The sequence below is a fragment of the Saccopteryx leptura genome, chromosome 1 (assembly GCF_036850995.1).
Source record: "Saccopteryx leptura isolate mSacLep1 chromosome 1, mSacLep1_pri_phased_curated, whole genome shotgun sequence".
In the NCBI taxonomy this organism is placed as follows: Eukaryota; Metazoa; Chordata; class Mammalia; order Chiroptera; family Emballonuridae; genus Saccopteryx; species Saccopteryx leptura.
The window spans coordinates 44,637,445-44,650,302 of record NC_089503.1 but is presented as its reverse complement, the minus strand read 5'-3'; the positions used below and the strand labels follow the sequence as shown (position 1 = coordinate 44,650,302).

At 48.4% G+C, this 12,858-nt stretch overlaps 1 protein-coding gene across 1 annotated transcript in view; it reads left to right on the top strand.

Annotated features, from left to right (window-relative positions):
* INSC (INSC spindle orientation adaptor protein) overlaps positions 1-12,858 on the top strand; it is a 134,330-nt gene that overhangs the window by 109,068 nt on the left and 12,404 nt on the right. Inside the window, exons 9-10 of the mRNA XM_066360562.1 lie at positions 958-1,136; positions 11,571-11,637. Coding sequence (XP_066216659.1) covers positions 958-1,136; positions 11,571-11,637 — 246 coding nt within the window. The remainder of the gene's footprint in view (positions 1-957; positions 1,137-11,570; positions 11,638-12,858) is intronic.

Genomic DNA, 12,858 nt, shown 5'->3' with positions numbered 1-12,858 from the left:
AGGCGGCCTCCATTCTAGGTCAAGGGGAGCCTGTGGGGGAATGTGCTAGATGGGAAAGGAATACAGGGGTGGGGAGTGACCCTCCCTGCCTTAGAGACCCATCATACCATCAGTACTATTGTAGATGGTTAAGTAGAGGAATCTGGTTAGGTCTGGGTTATGACCACTAGGATCAGAGACAAAGAACCTAATAGTCAGGGTCTTGGTGTGGGACTTATTCTGGGACTAAAAAGAAACACTGAAGCTCTGCTGATGGCAGCTAGAGAGGTAGAAGCTCTATGTTTTAACTTTCGTCTTTTTCTCAAGGCAAATGCAGTAACAGTCTAGTGTATATTACTGAAGACATAAATAGACTAGGAGCTCTTTCCTGCCTCAGGGCCTTTGTACATGCTGTTTTGTTGGTTTTTTTTTTGGCCTGGAACATACTCTTCACCCAAATATTTTCATGCTTGCTCTATTTTCCCTTTCAGGGGTCAGCTGTCATACCCTTCAAGAGACCTTCCTTATGTACCCTATTGGGCTTCTAGTTATTTTCTGTCTTAGCTTTTATTTTCTCCCTCACATTTACTAGAATTTGCAGTTGTTTATATTAATTTTTTAAAAGATCATTTTATCCTGCCCTCTACAAAGATGTAGGCTTAACAGAGACAAAAACATGATGTGTTTTGTTCACTGTGTCATCCCCAAACCCCCGCAATGCCTGATACCTAGGAGTCACTCGGTGAGTCCTTGTTGGATGAAGAAGTGGAGAGGAGCCACACACCAGGATTCAGACCTCAGCTCGGCTGCTCACGCCGACACACACCTCCCTCTGGAGCCCCTACTGTCTGCATCTGTAAAGTGGGCGCTCTGAAACGTGCCCAGATTTTCTCCCAGCACCTCGTGTAGGAACCAAACGAGAAAACAGATGTGACAGCGCTTCTCAGGGAGGCTCTTTTCTTCCTCTCCACCATCCAGAACTGTGCCAAGAGGCCTCATCAGGGGAAGTCTTCCTGCTGGCCTCTGCGGCCCTTGCCAACATCACCTTCTTCGACACGATGGCCTGCGAGATGCTCCTTCAGCTGAATGCCATCCGCGTCCTCCTGGAAGCCTGTGGCGACAAGCAGAGAGTGGACACACCGTACACCCGGGACCAGGTGAGATGCTCAGGAGGGACCAGGCCAGGGCCTGTCACCATGGAGACAGAGGTCAGGAGGTCAAGGCTTAGGTTCTGGGGGAGACAGTGTGGCCTTGGTTGGTCCTGCTGGTCACATTCTGTAGGAAGGTACAGGGAAATCTTTCCAGCATGCCCCCTTGCCCTTGGAGCATCTACACGAGCCCCCACTCTCCCCGTCTTCCCCACCAATCACTATGGGCCTTCCTCCATTTCCATTCACACCTGTCCATTCTAGGAGGCAGAGACATGGTGAGAAGGTCTCTGGACTTACTCCAAAAGTCTGTATCCTGCTCTTATTTGTGCCTGTCAGATATTGTGCCCTGCAGAGAATTTTGTCCCTTCTCTGCCTCCCTACAAAGAGGGGCTTGGAGCAGAGCTTTGATTCTGAGTCTCTGCCCCTGTGTCTGTCTAAAATGTTTTTGTATATTTGAGCTCAATGTAAAGTTTTGTTAGGAAAGAAGAATAGTGCTGCTAAATGCATTTGAAAGCATTGAATGTAGGGGTCTTAAAGGGCCTTGAGCTCTGAAGTTACGGTATCTGTCCTGTCTCACCTCCACCATCCTCAGCCTCTCACTGCCCTGCCGATGAGTGCGGTGGCGAATCGGGTGGGTTTCAGGTCTCTGTAAATCCTGTCAGGTACCTGAGCTCCAAGTTAGATAATCCCTAACCTCTAGCCCAGCTCATCCTTGTCTGCAGGTAGCCTCCAACCACTGCCTCCTCACCCAGCAAAGCTGCCATTGCCTCACATTCCAGCTCCTACCCCAGCAAACCCTATAAAGCCTTCCCTAATGGCTCCAGTTATCTGGAATTGCCTCCTTTTCTTGGAGGCCACAGCACACAATGCAGTGTGGACTTTTATTTTTTCTTTCTTTTCTTTTCTTTTTTTTTTAGAGAGAGAGAGCGAGAGAGAGAGAGAGAGACAGAGAGAGACAGAGAGGACATACAGAAACAGACAGACAGGAAGGGAGAGAAATGAGAAGCATCCATTCTTTGTTGTGGCATTTTAGTTGTTCATTGATTGCTTTCTCATATGTTCTATGACCTGGGGACTCCAATAGAGCTAGTGACCCCTTGCTCAAGTCAGTGACCTTGGACTCAAGCCAGTGACCTTGGTCTTCAATCCAGTGACGTTTAGGCTCAAGCCAGCTACCATGGGGCCAGTCTGTGATCCCATGCTCAAGCCAGAAACCCCACGCTCAAGCTGAATGAGCCCGTGCTCAAGCCGATGACGTTGGGGTTTTGAACTTGAGTCCTTAGTATCCCAGTCTGACACTCTATCCACTGTGCCACCACCTGGTCAGGCAGAATGGATTTTTTTACTGATATTTTTTCTTCCCATTTATTTCATGTCAGTTTCCCCAGAGGCCATAGTCCATGTTTATACTTCCTCAGGATTTCTTAAGGTTTCTGCCCAAACCTGGCCCCATGGGGGTGTCTTTAGGACATAAAAAGGAAAAAGCAGGATGGTACTTCATTAGTTCTTATCCTTAGAATCGCTGATCACAGAAACTCACATTTGGAGATTTTCTAGTACATAAGCACATGCATATGAGGGTTTGAATAATACTTTAAGGTTGGTAATACATAGTTGCTCCATGTTATAGATGAAAGTTGTGAGGCTCAAAAGGATGTCCCTCAAATCATAGGGGTGACAAGCCAGCCTTTAAATCCTGGCCCGACTTAGACTTTGGTCTTTGACTCTCATCTGCTGGTCTTTGAGAATAAAGTAGAGGTAGTGTTGCTGTGGAGTCAGAGAGACTGAGCATTTATCCGGCCGCTTAGTCAATGGGTGATCTGGACAAGTCTCAGCCTCTTGGGTGTTGGTATTTTCATCTATTAACTAGAACATGAATGTCTACCTTGCAGGGTTATTGTGAGAGTGAGTGAGATAATGCAAGGAAATAACCTGATACAATGCTTCACCCTTCTAAGTTTTTAATAAATGATGAATAGTATTATTATTTTAAATGTGAGGCTCCAAGGAAGAGCAATAGTGAATTATTCAAAGTCCTCAACTTGGCTTCCCAAGCCATGCATGATATGGTTCTTGGCTTTCTTTTCAGTTGACTCTCTCACTTCTTAGAGTTGGACAAGCTCCCTATAGAAGCGGGGTCTGACAGTACAGACAGCTAGACCTGGCCCACTGGGACAGCCAGTGCCTGCTTGGCTTCTGAGGGGCCCATGTCCAGTGTCCGTTGCAGTCGTGGCTCTTGGCTGCAGGGAATGGGCTTGAGGGCCCACCTGTGAGCTGTGCCTCACTCCCCTCTTCTCTTCCTCAGCTCGGCACCCCCAGCTCCTGGGTCCCTCCTCTACCTGACACAGTACTAGGTCCCTTCACCTTCAGGTGCCTCTCTTTGGGCAACTCTGGCCATTTCATACAAGATCCAGTAGTGAAACAATAAGAACAGGAATTTTGGAGTCAGAGGACCTGGTTTCAAAGCCCCTCTGCTATGATAATCATATAACTTGAGATGTTTCACTCCAAGCCTCAGTGCTCTCATTTGTGGGTATGACTGAATAAAATATACTGCACAAAGTGGAAATAAGACTTAAATAAATGAATGAACATAAGCTCTTGGTACAATTCCTGGCACAAAGAAACCATTAAATAAATGTTACTATTGACTTTTGAATTGTGGCACACAGTTCTAGGTGGGGGACTGGACTTCTGGAGTGGAATTTTCTTGTGTGTAAAAGGGGCATGACCTCTTCCAGATCAGACATTCCCCACGCTCGATGTGCAGAGATCCCCGTTCCATCACAAGGAGTGACTGGCCCCTCTTGAAATCTCATTGACTCCTAGGAAAGAGGGGGTTCTGGGTGGGGAGGAAATGTGGTTCAAGGTCTATGTAGATGGCAACTCTTTCTGAGTCTGGTGATTTCTGCCTTTGCTCCCAAACACCCCGTCCCCCCAATCCCACATTCCCCATCCTCCTTCTTCCTATTCCCCCCGGCCTTCAAGTCTGAGCCAGGCATGGCTCCCTCCATCCTCAGCATGGCTTTACCTTCTGCCCTGACTCAGAGCAACCACTTAGCTAGTGAGAGTGCACCCATTAAAGAAACAAATGGCCCTTTCCTGTGGCAGAGGGAGGATTAAGGTGATCAGGGAGCTCTCTGTAATGAAGACAAAGAAGATGAATTAGACTCTGAAGTGCTCACCGCCCCCGAAACACTTAGGAGATTAAATGCCCGTGAAGTTTCCAGTAATGCATCTGCCAATGACGCCAATGTGTGCGTAGCCTCCTGGTCTTGGATCTATACTTGGTCCACCTCCATTTGGACATCTCAATGAGAACCTCTCCATCATATTAGCAAGCTGCGTCCGCTTAATTTGTCCAACAGAAGCCTTGATGGCTATGCCTATCCCGTGCCCTGCCTTAGCGTGTGGACAGAGGTGACGGCAGCACTGTGTCTGGGGTCTTCTTCTCCTGTTGCTAATCTAGGGAACCAGTATGGGCAGGCATCCAGAATAATTCCCTGCTAACAAACCATCCACATGGCCCAAATTTTAATCCCCAAGAGGTATTTTTTTAGGGGTCATGTTGTCCAGGGAATCCAGCTACAGGTGTGACATGGGGCAGTGGGATAAGGGCTGTCAGATGCTGGCTCACCTCTTCCCTGCCTGTCAAGCAGGGACAACCTGGGGTGAAAGAGGCCCTGTTATCTTAGCTAATCCACAACAGCGATTTTCACTGAGCATGACCTCTTGTGGCCCTGAGAAATAAATTGCTTTCATGGAGGTGGAGGGTGCTGGTATACCCTTCCCAAGAAAACACATCATCTGCCTGGTGTTTGAGAATGTCCAAATTTTGTAGCATTTCTGGGATCTCACTGTGAATACCATTATCAGGAGTTCTTTTATTAGAAATGCCAGTTACTAGGGGTTATAGTTTTGACTGACATCATAAAAGACCTCAACAGTTTATAAAGTCCTGTCGTATACATCGTATACATCTGTGACATAGTAGAAACAGCACAAACAGACTTGAGTTCAAATCCTGGCTCTGCTATTTCCTGACCTTAAACCAGTCACCTGATCTCTCTAAGCCACAATATCTTCATCTGGATAAGGGTGACAATATTTTCTCTCTCCTTGTGTCATTATTTTGATCAGATGGCATACTGCTCATAAAGCGGTTAGCACCACAGTTGATACTCAGACATGAGCAGGGCAGGGGTCTGTGATGGCATCAGGAATTGGAATGGGTCTGAGATAAGGGATGTCAGATTTGGGGTATGAAGGTAGGACTAGGGAGTGTAGTTAATGTGGTGGTGAGTAGAGTGTGGTATGTGGGAATGTATGGTATGTGTTGTTTCAATCTGTGTGAGGGTATATGCAAGTTGTGGAGTGTGTGTGTGTGTGTGTGTGTGTGTGTGTGTGTGTGTGTGTGTGAGAGAGAGAGAGAGAAAGAGAGAGAGAGAGAGAGAGAGAGAGATAAAGACCAAAAGCCACTTAAAGGAGTGGACACAATGTATTCAAAGAGACCATACCTTTCTTCTCTCAGACCAGTGTCCTTGTCTGGATCCTTCCTGCTCTGCGGTGGAGAGAGCGGTGTGGGGGAAGAAGGCGGGGCAGAGAGAAGCAGGGGGCTTCCCTAGAGGCTGACAGGGATTTTGCTAACTGGTCTCAGGGCTGCAGCTGACATGGTTGATAAAGCTTTTAGAGAGTTAACACAGTGATAACAGAAATCTACATAATCCATCTAGCAATTAAAGAGTAATTCTAATTACAGTCTTATGAACTGTTGGCCTTTTTGTCCTAATTACTGCACAGCGTAAAAGCAATCATAACTTTTGACTAAATGTATGTCAGATATTCTGTATTATATTATAAGTCCCATCAGATCAGAGCACCTGCCTCTGTTTGGGTATCCTGGTTATTTCACTTGTTTATATGTGGTGTGGTCTTTCCTGTCAGTGTACACAGTGCACAAAAGGGGCAGAGGCAGGCTCAGTGTGATCTTGGGCACACTTTGGTGAGGATGTGAGATGTGAGACAGTCCTGCTCCCCACCTGTGGATAAGTTATTGATGTGTGTTCCCAGAGCGCCAGCCCAGGCCAGCACAGAGTAAACCTTTTCCTCCGCGTCACGCTGGCATCAAAAGGCATTGGCAACCTCCTTCTTCCCAAGCAGGGCCTTTTCTTTTTCTTTTTTTTTTTTTTTTTTGTATTTTTCTGAAGCTGGAAACAGGGAGAGACAGTCAGACAGACTCCCGCATGCGCCAGACCAGGATCCACCCAGCACGCCCACCAGGGGCGAGGCTCTGCCCCTCCGGGGCGTCGCTCTGCCACCACCAGAGCCACTCTAGCGCCTGGGGCAGAGGCCAAGGAGCCATCCCCAGCACCCGGGCCATCTTTGCTCCAATGGAGCCTTGGCTGCGGGAGGGGAAGAGAGAGACAGAGAGGAAGGGGGGGTGGGTGGAGAAGCAAATTGACGCTTCTCCTATGTGCCCTGGCCGGGAATCAAACCCGGGTCCCCTGCACGCCAGGCCGACGCTCTACCGCTGAGCCAACCGGCCAGGGCCACAGGGCCCTTTCTTCTCGAACCAGTGACGCAAGAGGTCCCTTGCCAGTCTGGTTCAGTTTGCTATTCACCTCAATTTTTCTAAGGTGGTCAGTCAGTCTTTGGGATACCAAAGGGAAAATGATTTCAAAATTCCACAGGAAGTAATGAGCACAAAGCCGGGTGGGTTCTCTGCTGGGAAGGGCTCCTCCTGCCCTGGGAGCTCGCCTCCCTTTGGGAAAGGTCTCACATCAGCAGAACGTGTGGCAACACTGGGCACTGCGTTGGTCAGTACTCCTTGCTTGACACAGTCTTTCAGGGTCTGCACTTTCAGGTTGTGCCCTCAGTCAAGTTACACTCATTTTATTTGACGAATGTCTGGATGCTTGACAAAACGTTAAATCATTTAACGCTCATTATAGTTTTATCAATGGTCTCCACATGCTAATCCCCAAGTCTGTGAATGAGCTATCTTACATGGCCAAAGGGATTTTGCAGGTGTGATTAGGTTAAGGATCTAGATATAGAAATATTATCCTGGTCTGTCCATGTGGGTCCAGAGTAATCACACAGGTTCTTACGAGAAGGCCGGAGGAGCGCAGTCAGAGACTGAGATGTGAGGAAGCAGAGGTTGGAGTGATATGGCACCAGGAGCCAAGGGATGCAGGCAGCCTCTAGAAACTAGAGAAGACAAGGACCTGGAACTTCCCCTAGAGCAAGGGTACCCAAACTTTTTACACAGGGGGCCAGTTCACTGTTCCTCAGACTGTTGGAGGGCCGGACTATAAAAAAAACTATGAACAAATCCCTATGCACACTGCACATATCTTATTTTAAAGTAAAAAAACAAAACGGGAACAAATACAATATTTAAAATAAAGAACAAGTAAATTTAAATTAACAAACTGACCAGTATTTGAATGTGAACTATGGGCCTGCTTTTGGCTAATGAGATGGTCAATGTCTGGTTCCATATTTGTCACTGCTAGCTGTAACAAGTGATATGACGCACTTCCGGAGCCGTGATGCATGCGTCTCACATCACCGGAAGAAGTACTGTACGTGAGCAATGCTGCACTTTGCGGCGCCACCACATACAGTGCTCTTCTCACTGACCACCAATGAAAAAGGTGCCCCTTCCGGAAGTGCGGCGGGGGCCGGATAAATGGCCTTAGGGGGCCACATGCAGCTAGCGGGCTGTAGTTTGGGGACCCCTGCCCTAGAGCCTCCAGAAGGAACGCAGCTCTGTCAACCCTTGATTTTCCCTCCATCAGAAGAGGGAAAATCTTCTGACCTCCAGAACTGCATGATAACATTGTGTTGTTTTAAGCCACTAAGTTGGTAGTGATTTATTATGACAGCAAAAGAAATCTAATACACCTACACTAACCAAGGTTAAGTCAATTGGCCAAGAACACATGGAAAATGAATGATGGAGCCAAGATTTGGAACTAGGCTGATCCATGCGCTTAGCCCACTACACAAGCTGGTAATCTCTCTCTTCACCAAATAACTACAGAGGGAACGGAGCCTTTTCACTCAGGAGGAATAAGACTTAATTGGAAATCATCAGACAAGATTGAATTAGCCCGGGCCAGGGGAACCGGTCTGCCGGGCTCCTGTACTCGGCCCTGCCAGCATTGCTGTCTTGTCTCTAATAAGAGAAGCCAGTTGTCCCTAATATCCCAGCCCTGGGCTTGACTGTGAGAAGAAACTTTGACCGCCTCCCCCTTCCCGGATGTGTGTTCCCGGAGCATATAAAAATGTTTCAAAAGGGGCCTCAAAGCGGGGCATAATTGGCATTTATTCAAATTGTGCTTAATTGAATACTTCATCTACACCTCAGAAAACCACATGGGGTACAGGCTCTGTAAAGAGGAAGTAATTTTCATTAACAGGATCTAAATTAGTCTGACACAAAGACCTACCTGTGTCTGACACCACTAATTATTACCATGTAATGAACCTGAGGTTGCAGACAAAGGTTTCTTCTTTTTTAATTTTGTTCTTCCTCCTTCCCTTCCTCCTTCCCTTCCTCCCTCATTTCCTCCTCTCCTCCCTCCCTCCCTCCCCTTTTGGATCTGTATGTCAGGCAGGTGTCTATCAGGAGAGGCCAGGCCAGTGATGGTTGGAGGGTAAGAGGGTAGAGGCCAGGCCAGTGAAGGTTGGCGGGTAGGAGGGTAGAGGCCAGGCCAGTGATGGTTGGCGGGTAGGAGGGTAGAGGCCAGGCCAGTGATGGTTGGCGGGTAGGAGGGTAGAGGCCAGGCCAGTGATGGTTGGTGGGTAGGAGGGTAGAGGCCAGGCCAGTGATGGTTGGCGGGTAGGAGGGTAGAGGCCAGGCCAGTGATGGTTGGCGGGTAGGAGGGTAGAGGCCAGGCCAGTGATGGTTGGCGGGTAGGAGGGTAGAGGCCAGGCCAGTGGTGGTTGGAGGGTAGGAGGGTAGAGGCCAGGCCAGTGGTGGTTGGCGGGTAGGAGGGTAGAGGCCAGGCCAGTGAAGGTTGGCGGGTAGGAGGGTAGAGGCCAGGCCAGTGGTGGTTGGCGGGTAGGAGGGTAGAGGCCAGGCCAGTGATGGTTGGTGGGTAGGAGGGTAGCAGTGGTTGGAGGGCAGGGCTGGGTGTGGAGGGAGCAGAAACCAGGCTCCGGCTGCTGCTGACAGCTCGGGGAAAGCCCAGCGGGCTGGTATCTGCACAGACTTGGTCTGTGTCTCCTTCCCCAGAAGGCTGTGCACTCCGTGCCTCTTGGGGGACCTTCCATTTCTTAACTACAACTTCAGCCCATACTTTCCCTCTAAGTCCTTCCACTCAACCCACAAACACTCACAATCGAACAGGGGGTGTGGGCGGGCTTCCAAGGACTAACCCTCGTTTAGTTCCATTATCGTTCTAAAATGCAAACAGGTGCTTGTCACTCCCTTCATAAAACATTTGGTGGGGCAGATTTGCCTTCCGGATCAAGCTTTTGGGAGATTCTCCTGCCTCTCCCCTGGCAGCCAGCCGGGGTCATGGTCCCCAGCCAGGCCTCTGTGCAGAGGGGCTGAGGCACACAGGGGCCACAGCAACCCAAGACGCAGCTTCCTTTTCAGCATCTGGTTAGTGGGGAAGCGGGGAGGTAGGTATTCTATTAACACGGCAATTTTTTTTCCCTGTTAAAGAGACATTTGTTACATGCATCTGTTATCCAGAGGACTATATATATGTCAGGCCAATGGGTTGTAAAATCTGTATTTTCTGGTTTTGTTCACTCTTTTTGTTAAAGATGGTGCTGCCCATTTGCCCAGGTGATAATATTAATGCCCTTCTTGCTTGAGAAGGGGCTTGGTTATACTAATGTGTGTTGGGGGACGGCTTTTGCACCAAAAGGTTTAAAAGGAGGAGCTAGGAGGCCATTTGAGGGAGAGTGACGATGTTTCTGTAGAGAGGAAGAGCCCATGATGTAGCAGGGCAGGGAAGCCACGTGGAGGAGGCAGCCAAAATGGCGGAATAGTGAAGGAAAAACCAGTTTGCGCAGGAGAAGGAGATGGGGAACAGAGGTGAATAAGACTACTGAGGTGGAAGCCTTTGATTCTAGGAAAACTCGGATGAGTCAGTGGCTTTGAGAGCCCTGAATGGAAAGGGAAGTGTTTCCCGCTATGTGTATTTTCTCTCCCGCCGGTTGCAAGCTAGAATTAAAGGAAAATGGACCACCAGTTTTTGGCTCAATTGTTTCTTTATGATCTTGCACTGGCCAGGCGGTTTTGATGGCAGCCGCATATACTGGCCATACACTATGCCAATATCGAGCCCATTACAATCTAGCTAACACTCTTCTTCCTTGGTAAATGTCACATTACCAGGTTCAGAATTTGAGCTGTCTAAACTGTCCTCAGGAGACTGCCAGCTGCCACCTCTGGGGCTAGGGGCATGGCCTCCAGATATTCTGGGCCACAAGCTTTGGAGAAACTTTCAACACAGTTGAGTCTGCACCAATGAGAAGTGTTATTTTATTTTATTAGCTATTGTAATCGCCATGGGAGAGTGTTGTCTGATTCCGTGGAAGTGGCTGGACTTCCAGTTTGCTGTTTATGTCAAGAGCAGTGTCATGGCTGGTGTCTGAGTCCATAGGTGCCAGGCTTTCAACAATGTCCAGTGGTGCCTTTGGCACCCTGTGCAGTTTGGGGGTCTGTAACAGGTCCTTGATGGTCCACTTATTAATCTATTTTGTGCTGTGAGTTCTCTCTGCAACCTTGACTAGGCCAGGGGGTAGGGGTGGGGTGGGCTGTTGGCTGCCCAGCCCATGAGGCTGTAACCCGGCTCACTGTCCACCTGCTGTTAACATCCCTTTACTATAGGCAGAGCCTTTCAGCAATGACTGACAAGCAAGGCTTGTTGAGTACAGCTGAGCATGAACTTTCTCATCAGATTTCATATAATACCTGATGCTTGGGATATAATGCTGCCCTTTTAGCCAACTCATGTTCTTTAACTTGACCTTAGTCTCTGTTATTTCAGGTTGAAAGTAGGAGGGGTTTATTATCAGGGCAAAAAGCTAGGATGGAGGGAACCCAATTCAGGGTAAGGGCTAGGCAGGAAACTGCCAGTTCTGTCTGCATTTAAGGTCCTGGGACCAGAGGGACCCTGCAGAAAGAAGATGGGAGCCCCATCCTCACTAAGGTGACATTGTTCTCTCTAGTGGAGTCTTGGATTCCATTCCAGGGCGACATGCTGATGAATGGGCATCAAATCACTGGGAAAACAAATCTGGGTGGCAGAAGCCCACGAGGATAAAAGAGAATATCATGGAAGGATGGGCAGGTGCACAGTAAGCAGTCTCAGGCTAAAGGAAAGCTTGGTGGCCATTGGCTCAACTGTCTGTAGAGAGCACCTTTTGGCTCAGGGGTACCCATTTTTTTAGCTTCTCAATTCTCTTTTCCAGATTGTGACCATCTTGGCGAACATGTCTGTTTTAGAACAGTGTGCTTCTGACATCATTCAGGAGAATGGTATGTATTTTCAGTGGCGTGCATGTTGTGCGGGTTATGTGGCTATCCAGAACTGTGTTCCTCTGTTTGTGTGAAGGCCTAGCTGGAGGCATGTGCATTTGTACATACAGATCTCCACAATCCCACGAGGGGCTTCGTCCTAGTGGGCAGCACTGAACAGGAGATAGAGAAGGTCAGGTGGTAGCAGAGCCATGCAGAAGATAAAGCAGGGAAGGGGGTAAGGTAGACTCAAGGTAGGAGGGCGGCGGTCACTGTTTTCACTAAGATGATGAAGAGAAGAGAGATTTCATTATGATCCAAAGAGTAAAAATCTATTCCTATGCAAGGGTATATTTCATTCCAATGTCAAATCATTTGTATTCTATTGGGTTTGCCTCAGTAGAAAGCTATAGAACTTGAGGAGTGAAGGGGCAGGTCGGGGCAGGCTGGGTCCCCTGTCCCCTGCCCCCCACCTGAGAGCATCTCTTTCACACTCTCTCCCCCACTCCCACCTGCCTGAGGCTGTCACCAAGGTCCCCGTGAAGTGATCTAAGTCTGCACTGGAAGACAGGCCAGCCACCGTACACCCGGGAACAGAGTGCTGAGGGCTTCTTGTGGCTGTGGAAATAAGGGAGCAATTAGTAACCAGTTGGGAACCAGAGACACTAAGGAGAACAAGGGAGCTGGGAGCCTGGGCCAGTTACCTCTGCTCTGGTTAAAGCCCCTTTCCCAGGTTGCCCTGCTCTTTCAACAAACATACATGTTCCCTCTCCCCTGTTGCTCTATTACTAATTGAAAGACATCATTTTGTGGTAATTCTATGTAATGAGCTAATAATGAAAAACTTTCCTGAGCCAGCGAAGGCGGGGAGTTTGAGGGGTGTCATCTGTGCCTGTTCCTTCAGCACTCAGAGTCTTTAGTTCAAGTGGTCAGCAGGACTGGAGGCCTGTGGGTCTGGGATTGGAATATCTGGCCTCTGCAGAGGGTTTTATGGTGTATAAAGTCCTATGGACACTCATTCAGTCGGTGATTATTAAGACCTACTGTGTGCCTGGCATTGTGCTACATGAATGAACACAGAGATCAATCAGTCCTCGCTTCTGTCCTAGAGAATATTATAGTCTAGATAGAAGGACTTGACAAAAGTGATAACATGACAAAAATGTGACATCTACAGCAAAATAACACAGCAAAGGGAGGATGGCATAGTGGTGGACGCCATGAAAACTGCAAACAGACTGA